Source organism: Hyperolius riggenbachi, chromosome 10 (genome assembly GCF_040937935.1).
Source record: "Hyperolius riggenbachi isolate aHypRig1 chromosome 10, aHypRig1.pri, whole genome shotgun sequence".
Lineage (NCBI taxonomy): Eukaryota > Metazoa > Chordata > Amphibia > Anura > Hyperoliidae > Hyperolius > Hyperolius riggenbachi.
Window position 1 is genome coordinate 131,339,162 of NC_090655.1, and position 26,889 is coordinate 131,366,050.

Here is a 26,889-nt window from a genome sequence, read left to right on the forward strand (position 1 = left end):
GTGGCTATGGGAGGAATGTTAGCCACTGACGCTGCTGCTGCTGCTGCGGAACTGTGCATGGTGGCGCGCCCGCGGCTTGCCACAATGCTGCTCCCTCTCCTCCTGATTCCCTTGCTGCCCTTCCCCTTGCCCAAACCGCGCTGGCTGCCACTTCCAGACATCTTCAATGTTTTGGGCGTATAGACAAAAGTTTTTTAAAAGGGCGGGTGAAAAGTGGGGTACTTTAATGGAGTGGGTTGGTTGGTGAGGTGACTGAGTGAGTGTCCCCTAGTACAGTAAGTAAGTAGTAACAGTCAGGAAGTACAACTAGCAGTTACAATAATCAGTAGTAATCACAAGTAAATTTAGTGTGTGTACACTCAGACAGTGAGTGCACGCACGCAGGAGCTAGTAGCCTATGAACACAGTGACTGAGTGTCCTAGACTCCTAGTACAGTAAGAGTAAGTAGTAACAGTAAGTAGAACTAACTAATTACAATAATCAATCAGCGATCAGAAGGAAATGGAGTGTGGGTGTGTGTACACTCAGACAGTGAGTGCACGCACGCAGGAGCTAGTAGCCTATGAACACAGTGACTGAGTGTCCTAGACTCCTAGTACAGTAAGAGTAAGTAGTAACAGTAAGTAGAACTAACTAATTACAATAATCAATCAGCGATCAGAAGGAAATAGAGTGTGGGTGGTGTGTGTACACTCAGACAGTGAGTGCACGCACGCAGGAGCTAGTAGCCTATGGACAGTGACTAAGTGTCCTAGACTCCTAGTACAGTAAGAGTAAGTAGTAACAGTAAGTAGAACTAACTAATTACAATAATCAATCAGCGATCAGAAGGAAATGGAGTGTGGGTGTGTGTACACTCAGACAGTGAGTGCACGCACGCAGGAGCTAGTAGCCTATGAACACAGTGACTGAGTGTCCTAGACTCCTAGTACAGTAAGAGTAAGTAGTAACAGTAAGTAGAACTAACTAATTACAATAATCAATCAGCGATCAGAAGGAAATAGAGTGTGGGTGGTGTGTGTACACTCAGACAGTGAGTGCACGCACGCAGGAGCTAGTAGCCTATGGACAGTGACTGAGTGTCCTAGACTCCTAGTACAGTAAGAGTAAGTAGTAACAGTAAGTAGAACTAACTAATTACAATAATCAATCAGCGATCAGAAGGAAATGTAGTGTGGGTGTGTGTACACTCAGACAGTGAGTGCACGCACGCAGGAGCTAGTAGCCTATGAACACAGTGACTGAGTGTCCTAGACTCCTAGTACAGTAAGAGTAAGTAGTAACAGTAAGTAGAACTAACTAATTACAATAATCAATCAGCGATCAGAAGGAAATGGAGTGTGGGTGTGTGTACACTCAGACAGTGAGTGCACGCACGCAGGAGCTAGTAGCCTATGAACACAGTGACTGAGTGTCCTAGACTCCTAGTACAGTAAGAGTAAGTAGTAACAGTAAGTAGAACTAACTAATTACAATAATCAATCAGCGATCAGAAGGAAATGGAGTGTGGGTGTGTGTACACTCAGACAGTGAGTGCACGCACGCAGGAGCTAGTAGCCTATGAACAGTGACTGAGTGTCCTAGACTCCTAGTACAGTAAGAGTAAGTAGTAACAGTAAGTAGAACTAACTAATTACAATAATCAATCAGCGATCAGAAGGAAATGGAGTGTGGGTGTGTGTACACTCAGACAGTGAGTGCACGCACGCAGGAGCTAGTAGCCTATGAACACAGTGACTGAGTGTCCTAGACTCCTAGTACAGTAAGAGTAAGTAGTAACAGTAAGTAGAACTAACTAATTACAATAATCAATCAGCGATCAGAAGGAAATAGAGTGTGGGTGGTGTGTGTACACTCAGACAGTGAGTGCACGCACGCAGGAGCTAGTAGCCTATGGACAGTGACTGAGTGTCCTAGACTCCTAGTACAGTAAGAGTAAGTAGTAACAGTAAGTACAACTAACTAATTACGATAATCAATCAGCGATCAGAAGGAAATAGAGTGTGTGTTGTGTGTGTACACTCAGACAGTGAGTGCACGCACGCAGGAGCTAGTAGCCTATGAACAGTGACTGAGTGTCCTAGACTCCTAGTACAGCAAGAGTAATTAGTAACAGTAAGTAGAACTAACTAATTACAATAATCAATCAGCGATCAGAAGGAAATAGAGTGTGTGTTGTGTGTGTACACTCAGACAGTGAGTGCACGCACGCAGGAGCTAGTAGCCTATGAACACAGTGACTGAGTGTCCTAGACTCCTAGTACAGTAAGAGTAAGTAGTAACAGTAAGTAAGTAGAACTAACTAATTACGATAATCAATCAGCGATCAGAAGGAAATAGAGTGTGTGTTGTGTGTGTACACTCAGACAGTGAGTGCACGCACGCAGGAGCTAGTAGCCTATGGACAGTGACTGAGTGTCCTAGACTCCTAGTACAGTAAGAGTAAGTAGTAACAGTAAGTACAACTAACTAATTACGATAATCAATCAGCGATCAGAAGGAAATAGAGTGTGTGTTGTGTGTGTACACTCAGACAGTGAGTGCAGTGCGCACACGCAGGAGCTAGTAGCCTATATGAACAGTGACAGTGAGTGTCCCTACGGGTACAGTAAGAGTAAGTAGTAAGTAAGTACAACTAACTAACAATAATCTATCAGTAATCAGAAGGAAATAGAGTGTGTGTACACACAGACAGTGAGTGAGTGCACACACGCAGGAGCTAGCTAGTAGCCTATAAACAGTGACAGTCAGTGAGTGTCCTACTCCTAGTACAGTATAACTACAATACTATTAGTAAAGGACAGCAGAAATACTGGTATAGATGAGAGAAATAAACAGAGGACAGCTGCCCACAGAGGCAAGGCCCCCCTGAGGCCTAAACCTGTAAGCTTGCAGCAGCTGCCTGTCTCTAATGTAACACACAAGCTACTAACTAAAATACAATGTCTATCTAACTAACAACAATATAGGTGTATATGGCAGGTGTAGGTGAGCAAAAACGCTAGGTAAATGACCACAATAGAGCACTTGCTAAGCCAAAGCACAAAGGAGCAACTCTCTCTCTGTACAAGTCTCAGGCAAGCATGGAAAAACCTAACATGGCGGCCGCTATTTATAGGGTAGGGGCTGGCCAGGGTCCCCCTCTGTGATTGGCTGCCGTCAGAGGGCCTGGGAGCCCTCTGATTGGCTCTAAGGACATCAATCTGGGCTATGACGCTATTCGAGCTCGGTACCGAGCTCGAATAGCGCCGGGTTGCTCGAATAGCTCGAATAGTGAATGGGCTATTCGAGTGTACTCGGATAGCCCATTCGAATAGCTCCAGCTATTCGGAGCTCGAATACCGAGCTCGAATAGCTGAAAAAGAGCTCGAATATTCGAGCTACTCGAATATTCGAGCTCTGCTGAGCACCACTGGAGAAGACTGAGGACGGCAGCGTGGAGGCAATTCATGCGCATGGGCAGTGGCGTAGCTAAGGAGCTGTGGGCCCCGATGCAAGTTTTACATTGGGGCCCCCCAAGCACTCTGTACATAACAATTGATATGACGCACCAAAACCTGCCTAGCACAACCACAGTATCAGAGGTGCAAGAAGGGAATGGGGAGCAGTTTGTTAATAATTACCAGTATTCAAAGTATCTATAGAAGTGATTATTATGAGCACAGGACCAATAAAGAGCTAATACTGCAGTTGAGGGAGGTCCCTTCGGGGCCCCTCTGGCCCAAGGGCCCCGATGCGGCGGCTACCTCTGCAACCCCTATTGCTACGCCACTGGGCATGGGGCTGGAGGATGCCCCAGATATGTAAAAATCTTTTATAGTAACTCGTCTCTGGTACACTTTAAATACTATTCCCCCTCCAGAGTCATAGCAACTCAGAGGGAGAAGTAATTTGGGGTCCAGCTGTCGCTGGCACCCAAATGACACTTAAAATCCTGCTGTGCCGCTATAGACGTAATAATATTATGAGTGGCGTTGCCCAAGTCAGACGTTCAATGAGACAATGCACAGACAAAACAGTACAGCACAATATATGCACGAAAGACAACACCTTCATGTCTTGTTTTATGCTACTGCCCTAACATAATAGCAAGATTCATGTTACAGTCTATAGTTCCATATACCATATAGTTCCAACAAAACATCCAGTGTGGCACGTATCTAAATTCACATGATTTTAAATACAGAACTGCACTATATAATGCATGATAAGTCAAAGACTTTTTCTGGTAACATAAAGGACCAATTAGTGATTACAAAAGCAGGTATTTTATTTCTTTAATTCAAACAAATTCTCCAAAGTGTCCTAATGGTAATTACTTCAGCTTGCATGGTTATACAACAGCGACATCTAATGGTAAAATATGGGTAAACCAAATGGAAAAAGCTAGTATAGTGTGCTTGTCCAGATTGCAAATAAACCATAGTTTATGGTCTCTGCTTGATTATTGTGTATTGAAGCCCCCCTTTGACTACATATCCTCATACCTTCTAAATACACTGAATTTAACAAGATTTAATAAAGGGTTGGTTTTCCACTATTCCAAGTCCACCCAACGAATGCAGTTACAGCCCAATACGATAGGTATCATGCCAAATTTGCTTTTAACACAAGCATAAGCGCACATAAATGCTACAGGACGGATGATTGTGGGTGAAATCACATCACAATCGCATCTCAACAAAGGAAATGTTTCTGCATGTTTTCCAGTAGCTTAGAAGGACCTGGCATTTTTAGATCCATGACAAGTAACTGTAATCTGGTCACAAAACGCTGCAAGTGAAAACAGCCCTTACGCAAGTAAGACTGTTATAACTTTAAACATAATAAATATAATTACATTTAAGCTAGCTATACATCCAGTGGCGTAGCTAAGGAGCTGTGGGCCCCAATGCAAGTTTTACAATGGGGCCCCCCAAGCACTCTATATATAACAATTGATACAGCGCACCAAAACCTGCCAATGGCAACTACAGTGTCAGAGGTGCAAGAAGGGGATGGGGAACAGCTTGTTAATGACTACCACTATTCAAAATATCTATAGAAGTGATTATTATGAGCACAGGACCCTAACAGAGCTAAAACTGTAGTTGAGGGAGGGCCCTTCGGGGCCCCTCTGGCCCAAGGGCCCCGATGCGGTCGCAACCTCTGCAACCCCTATTGCTACGCCCCTGTATACATCTAGCGATGATGGGCAGATTCGACCAAGGGATAATTCACTCTCTAATTGAATCTGGTAAGAGAGAGAGAGAGAGATCTGTCGGCTGTCCATACACCGCAGGCCGATTCCCGATCAATTTTATGCTGAAATCGATCCTGAATTGGCTTTGTGACTCTGCATCCGACTGCCTCGCCGCCCGACACTTTCCCCCAAATGTTAAGTGTCGATGCCCCCCCCCCCCCTCCGGTCAGTGCAAGTTATACAATACCTGTCCCTGACCTCCGCTTGTCCCAGCAGGCTCTGGGTGCACCCTGTTCTGCATACACACGCACCACATGGTTGCCTAGTAACGTGGCCACGTCTATGACGTCTGACATCATACTTGCCCCCCTTACTAGGCAACCACGTGGGGTGCGCGCGTATTGAGAGTGGAGTGCACCCAGAGCTAGCGGGGACAAGCGGAGGCGGAGGAAAGGTATTGTATAACATGCACTGGGCGGTGGGGGTGGGGGGTCACACATGTAACGTTAGGGAAAATAGCACCAGGGTTTTCCCTGGTGTCCATTGGTTTCCCACTCCCCCCATACAGTATGCCCTGTTGTCTAGTGGTTCTTCTTCCTCCCCTGGATACAGCTATTCCCCGGTGTCTATTGATTTCCTCTCCCCCCATACAGTAATCCCAGGTTTCTAGCGGTTCTCCCTCCACCCCCCTCCTGTGTATGCAGTGATTGGCGCAGGGAACGAGGCTTGGTGAGTGACTCACTTCTCACCACATGTCTAGTGTCGCTCCTATTAACCACATGCCGGCTGAAATAGCCCAAGGCAAGCGGGGTGACCTAAACTGGAGATTACAGCCAGCTAAGTATGTAGCTGTGATCCTTCTGCTGCTCTGCATCCTTTCACTGCCGATGTAGTGAAATTTTTTGCAACTTTATTAGATTTTGCAACCGGTTGCACTTATTTATAGGTATAGCTATCAGAAAGTGCAATCTAACCATTGACTTCAACCTATCTGTATCGGAAAATGCAACCCAACCAAACCCTATTCTCACACAGAACCCTCCCCTCTTGCTCAACTAATACCCCCTGGAGGGAACAATCCCCCCTCTTGCTCAACTAATACCCTTCCCCCTGGAGGGAACAATCCCCCCCTCTTGCTCAACTAATAACGCCCTGGAGGGAACAATCCCCCCTCTTGCTCAACTAATAACCCCTTGGAGCGAACAATCCTCCCCTCTTGCTCAACTAATAACCCCCCCTGGAGGGAACAATCCCCCCTCTCTTGCTCAACCAAATAACCCCCCCCCCCGGAGGGAATAATCCCCTCCCCCTTGTTGCTCAGCTAATAACCCCCCCTGGAGGGATCAATCCCCCTTGTAGCTCAATGGCTTCCGTGGTTGCATAAAATTACAAGCGTGTTAACAGAGAGAAGCCACGCCTACACAGTTATACACTGTCCTCTAAGGCAAGTTGCAAAATATAATGGGTTGCAAAATCTTTCATTACACCGGAACACAAGGGGATGCTGTGGGACATGCCTCCCGACCTTGGGATGGTCCCAATGAAGTCAGGACTGTTGGGAGGCAAGCATTGCCTTCATATATTAGAAGCGTTACTAGTAATGAGCTGCTGAATCTGCCTGGGGGCAGCAGTGAGCATTGCACGGGCTGGCCTGGAAGGGGTAGTGTCCCTAGCCTGCCTGGGGGCAGCAGTGGCATTGCACGTGCTGGAAGGGGTAGTGTCCCTAGCCTGCCTGGGGGCAGCAGTGGCATTGCACAGCTGGGAGGGGTAGTGTCCCTAGCCTGCCTGGGGGCAGCAATGGAATTGCACGGGCTGGGAGGGGTAGTGTCCCTAGCCTGCCTGGGGGCAGCCGCAGCAATGGCATTGCACGGGCTGGGAGGGGTATTGTCCCTAGCCTGCCTGGGGGCAGCAGTGGCATTGCACGGGCTGGGAGTGGTAGTGTCCCTAGCCTGCCTGGGGACAGCAGTGGCATTGCACGTGCTGGGAGGGGTAGTGTCCCTAGCCTGCCTGGGGACAGCAGTGGCATTGCACGTCCTGGGAAGGGGTAGTGTCTCAAGCCTGCATGAGGAGGGCTGCAGTGAACAAGGCACTGATTTGGAGGGGTAGTGTCTCAAGCCTACATGAGGAGGGCAGCAGTGTGAAGTGCATGGGCTTGGAGGTGTAGTGCACCAAACCTGCGTAGTTGGATAGGGGCAGTGGTGAGCTGTGCACATGCTTTGGGATGTAGTGTCCCGAATCTGCCTGGGTGGAGGGGGCAGCAGTGAGCAGTGCACGGGCTAGGAGGTGTAGTGTCTTGAGCTTGCTTGGGGGGCAGCAGTGAGCAGTGCACAGGCTAGGAGGAAAGTGTTATGAGAACACACAGCCTCGCTTCCTGCTGATCTTTGTAACACGTAGGACGAAAACAGGAAGTGGCGGTAGGTGGATGAACTGTGCGGTAAGCTGCGCTCTGTGTGGCTGTGCGAGCGGACAAGTGCTCGGATAGGCAATAGAGGCTGCTCGCAGCTGGGCTGTCAGTGTGCAGCCGCTGAGCCCGGCAGCTGGAGGTGTACTGATCACATTAGACAGCAGTGGGTCCTGCGAGCAGCAGCATCTCTATACCTGTGAAGCAGTGTCCCTGCTAGGAGACATCAACTGAGGCGAAATTGCTTGTTTGCCATGTATAGTAAAGAAGACCTATTTAAAAGCCAGTGCAATCAGTTAAACTATTCTTAACCATATTAGGAAATCTGCTTTGTTTATACGTAAACTATATGGATGAGTTTAAAAGTGGACTTAAAGGGTACCTGAGATGAATGAATAGGCTTTATTCATACTTACCTGGAGCTTCCTACAGCCCCATGGGGTGCGTGGGGTTGCTCTTTGTCCGCTCTGTTCTGCCGCTATCTCACCTGGTAATCTGGGCAGTCATGCTCTTCAGTGCATGCTTGGCTTGGGCGCGTGCACCCTCGTTGCGCTCCCACACCCAGAAGCTTTATGCTCCTGGGCAGTGGGCAGTATGCTCCCTGCTGCGGAAGCACGACGGGGGCACTCACGGCCGTGCTATGCATGCACTGAAGAGCACAACTGCCCTGATTACTGGGTGAAAGCGGTAGAACAGAGTAGACCAAGAGGATGGCGAAGGACTTGGCAGGCTTTGGAAGCATTCACTTTCCCAAGGACACGTGTGCAGCATATTTCCTTTCATCTTCAGAATACTAGGGGACACAAGTACTTCCAAAGGCTGCCAGATAAGGGCTGAAGAGGTATTCGACCTGCTGGTCAAATAACTTAAAGAGACACTGAAGCAAAAAAAAAAATATGATATAATGAATTGGTTGTGTACTATGAATAATTACTAGAAGATTAGCAGCAAAGAAAATATTCTCATACTTTTATTTTCAGGTATATAGTGTTTTTTCTAACATTGCATTATCCTATAATATGTGCAGATTACACAACACTCAGCATTCAAAATGAGTCTTTCAGAGCAGTCTGTGAAGTAATGACATCTCCTCTGCCAGAGGAAAAGTAAACAGTTCAATTACAGTTGAGATAATAAAAGTCAGATAACAGCCCTCTCCATGACCAAGTTAGTCGGAGAGCTTAATAGCTTTTTTGCATAGAGATAACAACTGGAGTTTCTCAACTCTTCCTGTACTGGAAACAATTAGACTGATGTATCTGATCTTAATGTTTTTTTTCTTAGCTGTACTACACATACAAATCATAATATCATCATTTTTTTTTCGCTTCAGTGTCTCTTTAAGTGTGGGGACAGCAGCGGAACAAGGGCATGAGGAGAGGACAAGGAAGGCTCTATGGGAAACAGAGCCTTCCCTCTACATAAGTAAGTATATATTTTCTCTTGGCCTGCTTCAGGTTTACTTTAACCTCCTGGGGGATACAATAATATCGCCAGGGGGCGGCGCAGCACATTTTTTTAAAATTATTTTTTTTTTTAATCATGTAGCTAGCCTAGCACTAGCTACATGATAGCCGCTGTGCAGCGGCATCCCCTCACCCCCTCCGATCGCCTCCGGCAATCAAAGCAAACAGGAAATCCCGTTCAGAACGGGATTTCCTGTTTGGCTTCCCCCATCGCCATGGCGACGATCGGGATGACGTCATCGACGTTGTGACGTCAGGAGTCCCGATCCACCGCTCAGCGCTGCCTGGCACTGATTGGCCAGGCTGCGCACGGGGTCTTGGGGGGGGGGGGGGAGCGCCGCGGCACGGCGGGTAGCGGCGAATCAGCGCGGAGTGGCGGCGATCGGTATATACACGCAGCTAGCAAAGTGCTAGCTGCGTGCAACCAAAAAAAAATTATGCAAATCGGCCCACCAGGGCCTGAGAAATCCTCTGTGGCGGCTTACCCCGAGCTCAGCTCGGGATTATCCCCCAGAGGGTTAAGTGTGGTCCATGCCTTAAAAACACAGGATCAGGATGCCAGCTAGGAATTTGCATAGTTTAAAAGGAATAAAAATTACAGCCTTTACAACCCTCCCACTACTGTGTCCTTTTAAGGTTAGTCGCTTGGCAAGGAGATGGAGAATGTTAGGCATTTATACAGGGCTGTGGAGTCGGTACAAAAATCTTCCGACTCCTCCATTTCTGAAACCACAACTCCGGCTCCAACTCCGGGTACCCAAAATTGCTCAGACTCCAACTCCGACTCCTAAGTCTAATACTTAAAAGGGCTGTGGATTTTGTACAAAAATCATGCGACTTCGACTCCCGACTCGGACTCCTCAGTTTCTGAAACTCCGACTCCGGGTGCCCAAAATTGCCTCAACCCCGACTCAACCTCGACTCCGCAGCCCTGCATTTACAGTGGCTTGCAAAAGTATTCGGCCCCCATGAAGTTTTCCACATTTTGTCACATTACTGCCACAAACATGAATCAATTTTATTTGAATTCCACATGAAAGACCAATACAAAGTGGTGTACATGTGAGAAGTAATCATACATGATTCCAAACATTTTTAAAAAATAAATAACTGCAAAGTGGGGTGTGCATAATTATTCAGCCCCTTTTGGTCTGAGTGCAGTCAGTTGCCCATAGACATTGCCTGATGAGTGCTAATGACCAAATAGAGTGCGTCTGTGTGTAATCTAATGTCAGTACAAATACAGCTGCTCTATGACGGCCTTAGAGGTAGAGATGGCCCGAACCGTTTGCCGGGCGAATCTCTCTGGGCCTTCTCTACTCAGAGGTTGTCTAAGAGAATAATGGGAGCAACAACACCATGAAGTCCAAAGAACACACCAGACAGGTCAGGGATAAAGTTATTGAAAAATTTAAAGCAGGCTCAGGCTACAAAAAGATTTCCAAAGCCTTCAACATCCCACAGAGCCCTGTTCAAGCGATCATTCAGAATTGGAAGGAGTATGACACAACTGTAAACCTACCAAGACAAGGCCATCCACCTAAACTCACAGGCCGAACAAGGAGAGCGATGATCAGAAATGCAGTCAAAAGGCCCATGGTGACTCTGGATGAGCTGCAGAGATCTACAGCTCAGGTGGGGGAATCTGTCCATAGGACAACTATTAGTCGTGCACTGTACAAAGTTGGCCTTTATGGAAGAGTGGCAAGAAGAAAGCCATTGATAACAGAAAAGCATAACAAGTCCTCTTTGCAGTTTGCCACAAGCCATGTGGGGGACACAGCACACATGTGGAAGAAGGTGCTCTGGTCAGATGAGACCAAAATGGAACTTTTTGGCCAAAATGCAAAACGCTATGTGTGGCGGAAAACTAACACTGCACATCACTCAGAACGCACCATCCCCACTGTCAAATATGGTGGTGGCAGCATCATGCTCTTGGGGTGCTTCTCTTCAGCAGGGACAGGGAAGCTGGTCAGAGTTGATGGGAAGATGGATGGAGCCAAATACAGGGCAATCTTGGAAGAAAACCTCTTGGAGTCTGCAAAAGACTTGAGACTGGAGTGGAGGTTCACCTTCCAGCAGGACAACGACCCTAAACATAAAGCCAGGGCAACGATGGAAAGGTTTAAAACAAAACATATCCATGTGTTAGAATGGCCCAGTCAAAATCCAGATCTAAATCCAATAGAGAATCTGTGGCAAGATTTGAAAACTGCTGTTCACAAATGCTGTCCATCTAATCTGACTGAGCTGGAGCTGTTTTGCAAAGAAGAATGGGCAAGGATTTCAGTCTCTAGATGTGCAAAGCTGGTAGAGACATACCCTAAAAGACTAGCAGCTGTAATTGCAGCAAAATGTGGTTCTGCAAAGTATTGACTCAGGGGGCTGAATAATTACGCACACCCCACTTTGCAGTTATTTATTTTTTAAAAATGTTTGAAATCATATATGATTTTCGTTCCACTTCTCACGTGTACACCACTTTGTATTGGTCTTTCACGTGGAATTCCAATAAAATTGATTCATGTTTGTGGCAGTAATATGACAAAATGTGGAAAACTTCATGGGGCCCGAATACTTTTGCAAGCCACTGTATATGTGGATTGCAGTGATAAGGTTGTAAAGTGTGTGTGTGTGTGTATGTTAAACGTATCTATACAGGTAGTCCCTGACTGTAGGTTCGTTCTTTACCTGAATCTCTCCATAAGTCGAAACACCATAATCTGTTTCCCCTGTACCTCCTCTAGGCCTACAGTGTCACCCTCTGTGTCAACTCTGTTCCCCCATAGTGGGGTGGACAGTGTCCACCTCTGTCCCCTTGTGCGCTCAGTGTACTGCAACAAAATGTCATTTTATCGGGCTAAAAAACATTTTTTTCTTTGGATTTTTTACATTTGATTTTCTCAACTGCAGGGTCTTTTTTGAAAATACATTTTCCGACCTGTTCCTACAGAATAAAATTTCACATTTTTCAGGCCGTTCGTATCGGCGTGTCATTTGTAAGTCGGTTGTGTTCATAAGTTGAGGACTACCTGTACTGTACTTGGCAAATGGCTCCTCCGGGTAGGCTCTTGTATTGAGTAGCTTACCTCATTTTTCATTGGCAGGTCCACAGCCACGTCTGTTTGCTAAATAGACTGCAAGAACTGTACTGAAATTGTAAAGTGTTTGCTTATGATAGAGTGCTGTTATAGTCCAGCAAAATGCATATCTTGGTGGTAAGCTCACATATGAGAATACAGTAGAATCTCATTATAAAACTCATTCCGTAGGTCCCAAATTCTGATATAGTAAACTTCTGCTATAGAAAACCTACTTTTCCTGGTCCCTTGGAGTTTACTATAAAGGGATTCTACTGTATGAAGTGATTCATGAATTTGCTAACTTTTGCGAATATCCACAGATCATGAACTTGTGATGGAGAAGTTTTGTAAAGTATATATAGCTATATTTCTATGTTTCTGGTAGGTGGATCTAAGCACATCTCTTCGAGCAAAATGGTGAGAATCTTGGCAAATGGTGAGATTGTGCAAGATGATGACCCTCGGGTAAGAGCAAATACTCAGCGAAGGGATAATACTTCTCGCCAGGTGAGTGGCTTTTTTGATTCTTCTTAGCCTTCTGCTGAAGCTACTTACATATTTTAATTTTAGATTTGTCAACTGAAACAGTCCTTCCTGATTGTTTCAGCTAACCGTTCTACCCCTGTCCTTGTTCATCTGCCAAGTATGCTTTGCTCTGTGAAGAGGGAGGGAGGAGTAGGAAAAGTACATCCTCCACTTGTGGGAGCAATCATTATGCTGTCCAGGGCTAGGGTGAATAATGGAAGACTGTCGACTTTAAGGTGTACCAGAGACTAGTAGATAGAATGAATTGAAACTTACCTGGGATTTCCTCCAGCTCCATAAACACGTGCGAGTCCCTCGCCGTCCTCCTGCGGTCTACCGTTCAGCCACGATCAGCCCCAGTAACAAGCTCAGTCGGGTCCAGTCTGGGTCTTCTGCGCATGCGCGGACCTCCTGGGCATGCGCAGTAGACCTGGGAGAAGCGACTGAGCCAGTTACCAGGGCTGATCGCGGCTGAATGGCAGACCGCGGGAGGACGGCGAGGGACTCGCACGTGTTTATGGGGCTAGAGGAAATCCTGGGAAAGTGCTGATTCATTCTATTTATCTCTGGTTTACTTTAACCACTTAAGGAACGGGATTTTCCTGAGATCGGTCCTGCGTGGGCTCTCCAGCCCGCAGCACCAATCAGGATTTAGCCAGGGTGATCAGACTTCCCCCCCCCCCCCCCTTTTTTCCCCACTAGGGTGATGTCCTGCTGGGGGGGTCTGATCGCCGCCGGCTTGCTTCGCTTTGCGGGGGGCTCTTCAAAGCCCCGCTCCGCATCGTTTTCTGCGCTCCCTACCTCTCCTTACCTTCCTCTCCCATCATGGGCCGTCCTGTGCAGGCGCTCCCTCCCTCTCCTTACCTCCCTCTCCCATCATGGGCCGTCCTGCGCATTGTAGGATAGGCTTCAGCCTATCATATGTCGGCGATCCCCGGCCAATCAGATGCCGGGGATCACCGATCTGCCTTACGGCGCTGCTGCGCAGCAGCGCCGTATGACGTAAACAGCGGGGACTTCTTCCCCGCGTGTATACATTACGTGTGCGAGCTGCGATCGGCGGCTCGCACACTGTTCACGGAGGCACCCTCCATGAACTGGCATGTTTCCATGCTATACCACTAACGACCAGGCGCCGGCTATCGGCGTTAGCTGGTCGTTAAAGGGATACTGTAGGGGGGTCAGGGGAAAATGAGTTGAACTTACCCGGGGCTTCTAACGGTCCCCCGCAGACATCCTGTGTTGGCGCAGCCACTCACCGATGCTCCGGCCCCGCCTCCGGTTCACTTCTGGAATTTCAGACTTTAAAGTCTGAAAACCACTGCGCCTGCGTTGCCGTGTCCTCGATCCCGCTGATGTCATCAAGAGCGCACAGCGCAGGCCCAGTATGGTCTGTGTCTGCGCAGTACACTCCTGGTGACATCAGCGGGAGTGAGGACATGGCAACGCAGGCGCAGTGGTTTTCTGACTTTAAAGTCAGAAATTCCAGAAGTGAACTGGAGGCGGGGCCGGAGCATCGGTGAGTGGCTGCGCCAACACAGGATGTCTGCGGGGGACCATTAGAAGCCCCGGGTAAGTTCAGCTAATTTCCCCTAACCCCCCCCCCCCCCCCCTACAGTATCCCTTTAAGTGGTTAAGCGACATCAGTACACATTTTAGACTTTTATTTAAAAGGACTATGAATGATCTCTCTGGACAGCAAAAGTCTGAGGTGTGTTTGTAGCATATCTTCCAAAGCTTAGCTGTGCTCTGCACACCTGAATGGAATTGAAAAGGGGGCATTCATTTCAGGGTAGGAACACACTAGGCAGGAACGCTAGCATTGTGTAAAATGCTAACATTAACGCGCATAATGTAAGTCAATGGGCCACATGAAAAACGTATTTGTTTGCCTTCTGCAATGTGCGTTTTTGAAACGCAGAACTTGCTGCATATTTTTCCAAAATGCATCTAAAATGCACATAATGTATGTCAATGGTTATGCAGAGGTATAGTATTTTATTACGTTTTTATATGCGTTTTTGTATAAAAGCCAAGTTTGATGATTTATTTATGCTTCCTGTTGACTTCCTAGTGATGAGCCAGAGTGGACGTTGAAAATGTGTTTTTATGCTGGCCACATTCCAAAACGTTTGCACAAAATGCGCAATAACACACAAAACCACACTGGCGATTCATATGTGCGTAACGCAAGCAAAATGCGTGTGCGAAGTGCACTCAAAATGCACTTCAAAATGACATAGAACGCATAATCAGCAAAACGCAACCTTTTATGCACCACCTAGTGTGTTCCCAGCCTCAGTTGTAAAGTCAACTTGAGGCAGTTTAAACATAAAACATTAGATACTTACCAAAGAAGAGAGAAGTCTCTGGATCCTCCCGAGGCTTCTCGTGTCCTCCTTCAGACCACCTCTGTTGCCTGGGGCCGTCTGATTGTTCATGGCTGCTTGTACTTGAGCATGGCTGTACTGTGCCTGCGTAAATACGGAGCGCCTGTGCAGTGGCATGGAACCACTTGTGGATGAAAGGCTTCAGCTTACCGCTCAGGCACGGCAGTGCTCGCAAAGGCACAGTACGCCCCTACATTGCGTGGGCGCAGCCATTAGAGCATATCTGACAAGCTGTGAGGCTCCGTGTATGGCATAGTTGAGGGCGGGGTGATGAGAATAATTTTTGGGTTTAAAATCACCTCTGGTTCACTTTAATATTATCCCAACTAGCATTTTTTTCAGTTTTCTTCACAGCAGCACTCAGGAGAGCGTTGAACCTGCTGAGTGTACAAACTGTCCATTTTTCAACCTTTCCTAGTTTTCTAACGTGCCGCAGCTAAATGGCTTACCTGGGAGAATTGTGGAGCAGTGAGCAATTGTAACCAACAGCAACTCATCCATAGCAACAAATTACATTGGACACAATGCTGACTGGCTGCAATAGGTCTTGTCTGTTTTTTCCAGAGTGCAACAAAGGCTTGTACTATGAAATATTAGTTATGAATTTACATGATTTGTTATGTAATTAGAGGGACTCTAGTGAGAGGAATATGGAAGCTACCTTATTTATTTCCTTTAGAGCAGTGCTAATTGCCATGACAATATTTCTGGCTTCAGTAGTGTCTAAATCACACACCTGAAGCAACACGGAGTATAATTTGCCTACTTAAAACGGAAGGTAGTTGCGATTATTCAACTTTAAAGGGACTCGGAGCTGAACTAGAGAAAATGTTTTATTCATACCTGGGGCTTCCGCCAGCCCCATACACTCGGATCGCTCCCACGCCGCCGTCCTCCTCTGCTCGCAGCTTTGGTACCGGGTCCTCGCATTTCCGTCAGTCGGGGTCAGTCTACGCCGGAGAAGTGCACCCTCTACGTATCTCTCCAGCACCTGCTGGAGAGATACGCAAATAGCGCACTTCTCTTACGTCAGACTGGCTAAGACTGACGGAAATGCGGGGACCCGGTACCAAAGCTGCGAGCAGAGGAGGACGGCGGCGTGAGAGCAATCCGAGTGTATGGGGCTGGAGGAAGCCCTGGGTATGTATAAAACATTTTCTCTAGTTCAGCTCCGAGTCCCTTTACAGCTGAATAATCGCAACTACCTTCTGTTTTAAGTAGGCAAATTATACTCCATGTTGCTTCAGGTGTGTGATTTAGGCTCCGACTGACGGAAGTGCGGGGACCTGGTACCAGAGCTGCGAGCAGAGGATGGCGGCGGCGGCGGCGTGGGAGCGATCCGAGTGTATGGGGCTGGAGGAAGCCCCAGGTATGTTTAGTTCAGCTCTGCGTCCCTTTAAAGGACAGCTGAACTGAGAGATATATGGAGGCTGCCATATGTATTTGCATTTAAGCAATATCAGTTGCCTGGCAGCCCTGCTGGTCTGTTTGGCTGCAGTAGTGTCTGAATCACACCAGAAACAAGCATGCAGCTAATCTTGTCAGATCTAACAAAAATGTCAGAAACATTTCATCTGCTGCATGCTTGTTCAGGGTCTATGGCTAAAAGTATTTGAGGCAAACGATCAGCAGGATAGCAAGGCAACTAGTATTGTTTAAAAGGAAATTAATATGGCAGCCTCCATATTCCTCTCGCTTCAGTTGTCCTTTAAGTGAGCAACTGTGATTTCCTATGATGCATCACTGTAGAATGTGCAATGATGTCTTCATGCCTCTGAAGCCAGTAAAAGGGCTTTTCAGTCTCTTCTAGCCCCTTAAATTTTCCTAGTGGTGTTATTTACTATTTTAAAGTCCAACTAAACCTTGGCAGCAATATCACTGGAACTGTGAAAATATGTGAGTTTAGCTATTTCAGAGATAGAATTCAACTTATGTTTCAAACTGATATTGGCCAGTTTCATCCTTTGCCTAGAGTATGAATGCGAAAGTAGGTCTTACCTGTTACTCTATTGTCTTAATTGTAAGAAAAATAAATAATGCAGTACATGGCACAGCAGAAGTGTGTTCAGATGACCTGACTTCACATTCACATGTATTAGGACTTGTGTGCTTCCTAATATTTATTTATTTTATGTATTTATATATTACGCAGCGCTGTACAGAGTATATATTGTCTTGTCACTAACTGTCACTCAGAGGGTCTCACAATCTAGCCCCTACCATAGTCCTATGTCTAGGTATGTATCATGTAGTGTATATGTTACGGCCAGAACCCGAAGTGTGGCCACTTCTAGTTCTGGCTGGCCACTTCGGGTTCTGGCTGGCCAATGCGCGAAGTGGCCGCAGCGCAGCGGCCAATGTTAGAAATGGAATGTTTCCTTTTATTATGAATGTAGTTTTCCGGCCGTCTCTGGCCAAAATGTAGCAAAACAGTTCGTTCATTAAATGAAATGAAGCTGGCGGCAATGTAGAAGGATGAAGCCGCCCGGCTTCTGCTCCGCCTCCTCTCCTCCGCCCCTGCCTCTCTCTCTTCTCCCCGATACTGGCAGCGGGGGACATGCGTGTCCCCCCAGAGTCGTTCGTCGCGGCAGGCAATCCTGTCGTTCGTCCCTGCAGAGCGGGTGCCGGCAGAAGCAATGTCTGCAGCCTCCCCGCTCTGCTTTCCTGCCGCCACGAACGACTCTCGGGGACACGCGTGTCCCCGCCGGCTGCCCGAAGGAGAGAGAGAGAGAGAGAGAGAGAGAAGAGGCAGGGGCGGAGGAGAGGAGGCGGAGCCGCCAGCTTCATTTCATTTAATGAACGAACTGTTTTGCTACATTTTGGCCAGAGACGGCCGGAAAACTACATTCATAATAAAAGGAAACATTCCATTTCTAACATTGGCCGCTGCGCTGCGGCCACTTCGCGCAGTGGCCGGCCAGAACTAGAAGTGGCCACACTTCGGGTTCTGGCCGTAACATATACATTGTAGTCTAGGGCCAATTTTAGGGGGAAGCCAATGAACTTATCTGTATGTTTTTGGGATGTGGGAGGAAACCAGAGTGCCCGGAGGAAACCCCCACAGACACGAAGAACATACAAACTCCTTGCGCTGCAAGGCAAGAGCGCTAACCACTACTCCACCGTGCTGCCCAAATTAATTGTATGATGCAAGATGACAATGGACGCGCACACTGCATGATAATGTGCTATGGAATAATATAGCTTAGGAGATCAGGCCTTACCTATGTTGGATGGCTGGTGAGGAATGATATCAGCATACAGGCGCATAGCTACAGCAGTGATGGGCTTGGCCGTTCCTCCACAGTGCAACAGCTGATTTTTTTTATGGACTCTCTTCCAGCTGGGTTTAACCGTACAAGTGAAGTGATTGTTGTTTCCAGCTTGGTCCCTGGTAACTTAGATGGACACATAGCCGCATCTGTGTTCCACCCGGCTAATTTTTGTGACCATCCAGCTCTCATCGGCTCACCTCGCCTCCTATACTGTAAGCAGAGTTGCACAGAGAAGCACCAGCCCTGTATTCTCCCATCCCACCCAGCTGGAAAAAAATCTGTGGAGAACACTGCACGTCCTGGTGTTATCTCTCACCAGAGATCACTCATAGGTGAGACCTGACCTCACAGGGGACATTACCCAATTAGTATATTGCCACACTGTGTGCTGTTTCTTCAGCTTTGTGTATCTTGCTTCCTTTAAAGGGATACTGTAGGGGGGTCAGGGTAAAATGAGTTAAACTTACCCGGGGCTTCTAACGGTCCCCCGCAGACATCCTGTGTTGGCGCAGCCACTCACCGATGCTCCGGCCCCGCCTCCGGTTCACTTCTCTAATTTCAGACTTTAAAGTCTGAAAACCACTGTGCCTGCGTTGCCGTGTCCTCGATCCCGCTGATGTAATCAAGAGCGCACAGCGCAGGCCCAGTATGGTCTGTGTCTGCGCAGTACACTCCTGGTGACATCAGCGGGAGCGAGGACACGGGTGTGCAGGCGCAGTGGTTTTCTGACTTTAAAGTCAGAAATTCCAGAAGTGAACTGGAGGCGGGGCCAGAGCATCGGTGAGTGGCTGCGCCAACACAGGATGTCTGCGGGGGACCATTAGAAGCCCCGGGTAAGTTCAGCTCATTTTCCCCCGACCCCCCCCCCCCCCCCCTACAGTATCCCTTTAATAGCAGCACCAGTTGCTGAAAAAAAACCTTTGTTCACTGATCAGTGTACATTTAATAAAGGCTCGTGCTAATGTAGATGCCGGGAGTGCCGTCGTTATGACTATTGTTTACAATATGCTAACAGTGGCTTACCATCTGTAATTTCTGTTCCACTATTATTGTTCTTTATAACGTAAAATTAACCCTTTCTCTACCCTGTCCTCAAACAAACCCTCTTGTAACTATGCTTAAAGTGTACCTGAGATGAGAAGCATCTCAGGTACTATACTTACCTGGGGCTTCCTTAAAGAGGAACTCCAGTGAAAATAATGTAATAAAAAAGTGCTTCATTTTTTACAATTATTATGTATAAATTATTTAGTCAGTGTAAAATTGTAAAATCTTTTAAATCCCTTTTTACATTCCAACATTTATTGCATGGTGACATTTTTACTGTTGGCAGATGATGTAGCGGCTGCATGTTTTTTTGGGCAATTGGAAACAGCTGTAAACAGCTATTTCCCACAATGCAGCAAGGTTCACAGACAAAAAACTGCCAGGAGTACGTACTCAGAGTTTCTTGTGGGAGGGGTTTCACCACAATATCAGTCATACAGCGCCCCCTGATTGTCTGTTTCTCATGTAAAAGGGGGTATCAGCTACTGATTGGGATAAAGTTCAATTCTTGGTCAGAGTTTCTCTTCAAGGCCGCTCGACCCTCGCTGTCTCCCTGGGGGGCTCCAGTCCCCTGCAATTCAGCCCGAAAGCCTGGTCGAGTCGCGCTTCATTGCACATGCCCGGCCAGTTGCGCTCCCCCGTATCGCTCCCGAGGCTGGGAGCGTTCTGTGCTTGTGCAGTAGTACTGTGCTGAAGCAGAACATTCACAGGGACAGGAGCGCGCCTGGCCGGGCCGCGCATGTGCGATGAATCCTGACTCGACCAGGCTTTCGGGCTGAATTGCGGGGGACCGAAGCTGCCCAGGGAGACGGCGAGGGAAGAACCGCCTGAAAGGGACACTTTAGCCAGAAAAAAAAATGAGTTTTACTCACCTGGGGCTTCTACCAGCCCCCTGCAGCAGTCCTGTACCCTTGCAGCCAGTCACTAATCCTCTGGTCCCCCGCTGCCAGCTAGTTTCGTTTTTGCCGACAGGACTGGCCACGCATAGCTTTCTCCGCATTCCCGACTGTAATTAGCGCTATTGCGGCCGCAACGCGTACAAAAATACGCATTGCCGCATATCTCTGACGACAGATGGCAATCTCACTACAGGGTAACGGCCCCACCCAGAGGACGGAGGGAAAATTCCAGCGCTGGATCCCAGGGAGGTGAGTAAATGCTGGGCTGCTGCAGATTTCTCTGCAGCATGATTTTTTTGCCTGGTTTTAGGGTGTGAAAGCGTGCAAAATAATTGCAGTGCTTTTAGACCCTAAAATCCGGAAATAACCATACTGCCGGAGGGGGGTGGGGGTGTTGGAGTGTTAATGAAAGTTTGCAGTTTCTGTACTTTTTTCAGTTTTTCCAGAGGTTGTTTATTCCATTTCTCTCACACACAGGGATTTTTTAACACGATGGGGAATGCTGGACCAGGAGCACAGCAGGTGCCACAAGATGGGGGAAGGCAGGAGGGACGCTCGCCTTTCTCTGACATTAATCAGCAGTTGGTGAATATGGGATTCCCACGCTGGAATATTGGAAACCAGGTGGTGGAGCCTGTCATGTCCATCCTCATCCTCTTCCTCGTTCTAATGATGGGTTTCCGTGGCTTGCTCCTACTAGGCTTCATATATGTTGTTTCCCACCTAAGCCAGCGATAACTGCAAATGGATCACAAGGCAATACATGGAAAGACAAAGAATGAATGGTTTATTAAGTTGAATGACTTTGTGATGGTGCTTGTCCTCCTCAGAAGAGGAAAACCTTCTGAACTTTGCTTCTCCTGGAATCAAGAAATGTACCCAAGTTCCTAAGGGGCCAAAACTCATTCGCCATCAACAAAGGAAAGACTTCACAGGGCCAACCATTTGCAAACTGCATTTCAACATTGTTGAGCATTGCTCTGGTAAGGTCCAAAATGCATTTCATTGTTCCCTGATAAATACTTACATACTTACACATTTTGTGGCAAGCACTATCTAAATCTGACATTTTATTTGGGTACTAGTGAGTGAGCATTAGCCATTTGCTGCTTATATCTCTATGATAGGATAATAGTCTGTAGTGCGCATCTCCTCCTCCTCTCCCACTTGCCATGACAAAAGCTCCTCTTTCATTGCAGTTTTATGCTAGGTACACACCATATAATTTTGTGTTAGATAGATGATTCGATAATTTCCGACATGTACGATCTTATTTTCGATCCTTTTTGTCTGATCGATTTTTCATAGACGTGAATGGAAATAGATAAGAAAAGATAACGGAATCAAATCGGAAATCGATCGGAAAATCTAATCGGAAATCGATCAGACAAAAAATCGACTGAAAAAAATGCATTGTGTGTACCCAGCATTAGATCACGTGGAATAATCTACGGAGTCTGATGCCACCATTATCTTTTCAGTGGCTGCACTAGTGGAATGGAACTGTGAGCTCAGGTGGGTAGACAAATTCAGCCCCCACAAACTGAAATAATGGCTACAGTTCACTAACATCATGCTGGTGATAATACGGCAAGTGAAAACTTACCACAAAGCATAAATTTACATTGTAAATGTGATAAGTGTTCAAAGTAAAGGTGGCCATACACTGGTCGTTTTGCCATCAGATCAACCAACAGATAGATCCCTCTCTGATCAAATCTGATCAGAGAGGGATCGTATGGCTGTAAACAGATTGTGAATCAATTTCAGAATGAAACCGATCACAATCTGTGGGGGTGCTGCCGCCTGCATACATTACCTGCTCCGCCGGCGCGAGTCCCCCGGTCTACACTGTCTCTTCTCCGCTCCGGGCTCCAGGGCTGCAGCTTCACTGAACTTCCTGTCCGGGGGAAGTTTAAACAGTAGAGGGCGCTCTACTGTTTAAACTTCCTGTCCGGACAGGAAGAAGTGAAGCCTGCCGGACTCTGAGCCCAGCGCGGAGAAGAAGCAGCGGGGGCACGCGCCGGCGGAAAAGGTAATGTATTGCCGCTAGCATCGGTCGTCGGGCATTCGAAAGCCGCTATTGACGCACTCTTGACCCGCGGGCGATGGAGCAAAATCTTCCGCGCGGACAGATCGACGGGAACGATCGATTTCAGACGGAAATCAATCATTCGGTCAGCAGTTGCGCAACAATTTCACAATCGATTCAATCACAGGCTGTATATTGGCGGGAAAATTGTTAGGAGTATGGGCCCCTTAAGAGTGTTATCTTATCACTCCAGCCCTTAAGGTGCGTACACACGTCTGATTTTATGGCCGATTGTCGTTCAAACCGGATGTTTGAACGACTTGTCGTTCAGACTCATTATACACACAGACGACAAAACTTTTGAAATGCTAATTACAGCTATTTTAAATGTTGTTTGACTGGTCAATGGACCAGATCAAAAAGGCACGTACACATGCCATACTTCCGCCAACGATGGGTCAAACAGACCCTGTCGCTGGGCGGACGTTCAGCTGACAGCAGCACGTGTGTATGTGCTGTCGGCAGACTGATAAGGCTGAGCGCGTACACACATGCTACTGTCGGCTGAACGTCCGCCCAGCAGGAGGGTCTGGCAGACCCGTCGTTGGCGGAAGTATGGCGTGTGTATGTGCCTAAAGACTGATCAAACGACTCGTTGTTTGAATGTCTATTAGTGTCAAAGTAGAAGACTTTCAAACAAGTAGTTTGTACACATGTACGGACCTAACTGTCATTTGAACGACAGTTAGTCCACGGTTCCGCCAAGTGGATCAGTCAAAACTGCTGCTATCAGTCCAACAATCGAACGTACACACGTCCAACTGTCGTTCAAACGACCGGTTCAGTCGTTTAGAAATATCAGACGTGTGTACGTACGTTTTAAAGGTGCCCATACATCTAGCAATAATGGGCAGATTTGATCAAGAAACAAATCTCTCTGATCGAATCTGATTAGAGAGAGATCTGTCGGCTGCCTATTCACTGCAGGCTGATTCCCAGGGGCGTATCTAGAGATCATGGGGGCCCCACAGCAAAGCTTTCATGGGGCTCAGAGATGTAGGAACTCTTAAGCAATGCCACCTGCCACTACCCTATAGGTATGAGTTAATTGGGCAATTTACATTCTCATGCAATCAGCACTGCACGTAGATGGTTAATACATTAAGTACCACCTTGGCCCCCCATGCTCCAGGGCCCCATAGCAGCTGTTATGGCTATTGCTACGCCCCTGCCGATTCCCAAGCATTTTCAGCATGAAATCTCTTGGGAATCGTCCAAGTCCGCTGCCCCCCTAGTGTATAAATGTGCCCTCCTGTATACGCACGCACGCACGCACGCACGCACACACACACACACACACACACACACACACACACACTCCGTCTTTAGAACCCGCCACGCTGACGGTGTGATGTCACACACACGCCATGTGCTATACACCAGCAACTCCTTATGACTTGAGAACTTTTTTGTTTAAAAATGAATTCCATTCTCCTAGGTAGGAAATGTTGGCAACTATTGCCTGGAATATTACAAACCATAACAAGGATTGCTAAGATTCTATTGAAATGATGATGATGATGTGCTAGTGGTTGTATGAATTAATCTACAGTGAAAATATTTTGTAATAAATATAGGTTGTTATAGAACTAATGGAAAGAGCTTTAAAAAATAGTGTATGGTTTGCTGTTTTAATATTGGAAAGGTTTGGCAGATCCCATGAATTCTCTACTGTTCTCTAGCTCTGGAGAACCTTAGTATGGCAAGCACAATGACTGCAATACGTATTTCTCACTGCAGCTTTCCATGCTGAATGTGATTCACCTTTAAGGGATACCAGAGCTGAATGAAGTAGAAATGGGGGGAACAGGCATGTACAGGGAGCTGTCCTGATGCCCAGCAGCCCCCATTCCCCTCCTTTGGCAGCCTCTTCCGAGTTAGGCATTAGTGCGCAGGTGCTGGCCTGGCTGTACACATCCTACAGCGTGCGGCCAGTGACCGGAGCGCTCTGCTCATGACCTAATTCTGACGATGTAGGACGCACGCAGCCGGGCCAGTGTCTGCGCACTAATGCCCGATTTTGGCATGCCGGAAGAGGCTGCCAGGGGCATTTAGCTGCCAAAAGAGGGGGATGGAGGAGACCCCCGTTTCTCCTACTTCATTAGGCTCTGGTATCCTTCAAACCCAAACTTGATCAGGAAACATTTTAATAGGAATCAGGATGATATATAAACAGGATATGACTTATTAAACCAAGGGATTGCCAGTTGAAGTCTCAAGGCTTGTTCCACCACGATCACTAAAGTAGGAAGCCCATCATAAGGCTGACAGTGATATACAGAACCCAGGAACTACTGTGCTGCTCCAGCTGCCCACTAAGCAGTGTACGCATGTGCTTGGTTTCCCTATTCATTTAATGAAGAGGCGCGCTACTGATGTATTATAGTGGGATAGAATCCTATATAAAACACCAGCGCTGTGAATGTGCACTTCAGTGCAACGGCACAACTGCTAATTCTTATACCTTTTAGCAACCCTCACTATAATTCAGAGGGTTGAAAGGGAAAATGTTAGTCCCTGGTGATAGTAGAAAATATTAAATAAGGTGTGGCCTGGTAACTTTCTACGATCACTAGTCATCTTGTGTGATGTAGTAATAAAAGTGCAGTGTGAGCTGTTTGTAATGTTGAGTGATATACTGTATCATTTAGGAATAACCTCATTCTGTGCAGAGCAGCTGAAGGATCCTTTTAGGCTTAGCAGTTTGCTGCATATGTGGCTTCCATTACTCGAACACGTTTAATGTGCCATAGACTTGTGCAGAAATATTGCAGGTGTCTGTCAAAGTTTACAAGTGCAGTAATGAAAAGGCACAGAAAGACCATTGCAGATCCTATGAGCTATAAAAAAAAAATAATAAAATAAATGACCTCACTTGCACTAGGTAAGTGACACGTTCATTCACGGCCTTGATTTAATAAACTGCTCCCTGTGTGGCAAATACATTAATACTAATCTGTATTCAAAGTAAAAAGAGTCCCTGGGGGTTACTTACCTTGGGCGGTGAAAGCCTAGATCCTAATGAACCTTCCATCCCGTGCAGCACAGATCCAGTGCTGGGACCTCTGGACAGCAGCAGATGGCAATATTTAGCTGAGCCTGATCGGGTTCACTCTACTGCACAGGGCTTGGCTATTTCCGCAAGAGCCCGAGGGGGTAAATGGTACTGCGTCTGTGCTGCTTCTATAAGGTAAGTATTGCAGCATGCAGCATTCGCTACTGCGCCTGCGCGCACTTAGCAGATTTTCAGGAGAGCAATCGTTTGATCAGGGCTACACAGGAGGACAGGGGAAGCCTCATTAGGATCCAGAGGCCTTCCCCTCCCAAAGTAGGTACCCCCCAGGCCACTCTCTTTTTCTCTTACAGATTCTCTTTAAATATGGCAAACACTGTGTAGAATTTCAATTCAATAAATAGAATAATCTACAGTAGAAACTGGAGCAAAGGAATACATTTCTGCTGCCCAGAGCAGCCATTGAAATGTCCTATCATGTTCAAGCCTTCAAAGACAAAAATAAAAGGTGGAACTTGGTTTGCTGCAAGCACTACTTGCTCCCTTGCATATTAAAGAGGATCTGTACTAAGAAAAAAAATGCTCCTGGAGGTACTCACCTCGGGAGGGAAAAGCCTAGTCTAGATCCAATTGAGGCTTCCCCTGTCCTCTGTTGCACGTTGGTGTTGCTGCAGGTCCAGGAACAGCGGCAATGTAAATATTTACCTTCCCGGCTCCAGCGCAGGTGCTGAAATAGCCAATCGCAGTTGGGTCCACTCTACTGCGCAGACGCAAGTCTCCTGCACCTGCGCAGTAGAGCGGACCCAGCTGAGATCAGCTATTTCCCAGCGGAGAGCCGCAACAGTGTCCCCGCTGAAACAGGGAAAGGTAAATATTGCACAGCCTGACAAATTGTTGGCTGTGCTTTCCGTGGGCTGCAGCGAGACCTCCTTGGGACAGAGAAGGACGGGGAGGCCTCCCTCTCTCAAGGGGAGTACACCTCAGGGCGTTTTTTCTTAGTACAGTCTCTTTAAAGTGAAACTTCAGTGACATATAATAGAATGCAGTAAATTTTTCAGGATACCCATTTTTCCTTGAATGTTTCCCTGGCCTCCCAGTGATGTTTAGCCTAGGCTGGTTAGATATGCAGAATTATTCCCCCCCCCCCCCCCCCCCCAAGAATTCTGGGAGACCAGGAATATTTTGATATTTTGTACTGGCTTCAGAACTCAGTAAACAAACATTGCGCAGAGATCACCTGACAGGACCAAAGAGGTTGCCACCTGTCATGAATGTAAATCAGGGTGAGGGAACACTGACCATATAATATATAAGTGAACATTGTAAGAAAATAAGCAATTTTATTCATTATGTTATTTTCTTAAATGAGGTAAGCTCGAATAGATTTTCTTTGATACTGAATTAAAATATTGGATACATCTGTGTGTATTATTACCCAGTACATATAATATATTCTCAAAAAAGCCTGTAAAGGACCAAAATTAAAGAATAACTTTGCTTTCTTTGTCTTAA

At 47.0% G+C, this 26,889-nt stretch overlaps 1 protein-coding gene across 7 annotated transcripts in view; it reads left to right on the forward strand.

The window, feature by feature from the left end:
* Nucleotides 1-7,503: 7,503 nt before the first annotated feature.
* FAM241B (family with sequence similarity 241 member B) overlaps nucleotides 7,504-26,889 on the forward strand; it is a 74,418-nt gene continuing 55,032 nt past the window's right edge. The window contains exons 1-4 of one of the 7 annotated variants that reach the window (XR_011024516.1): nucleotides 7,504-7,597; nucleotides 8,918-9,009; nucleotides 12,522-12,643; nucleotides 20,750-21,255. Coding sequence is in view for 5 of the 7 variants with exons in the window: in XM_068258066.1 (XP_068114167.1) it covers nucleotides 12,551-12,643; nucleotides 20,750-21,010 (354 nt within the window). In the remaining 2 variants the exon portion in view is untranslated. Of the gene's footprint in view, nucleotides 7,618-7,675; nucleotides 7,841-8,917; nucleotides 9,010-12,521; nucleotides 12,644-20,749; nucleotides 26,876-26,889 lie in introns of those variants that run through there. The other 6 variants (XM_068258066.1, XM_068258067.1, XM_068258068.1 and 3 more) reach the window with 6 other exon arrangements.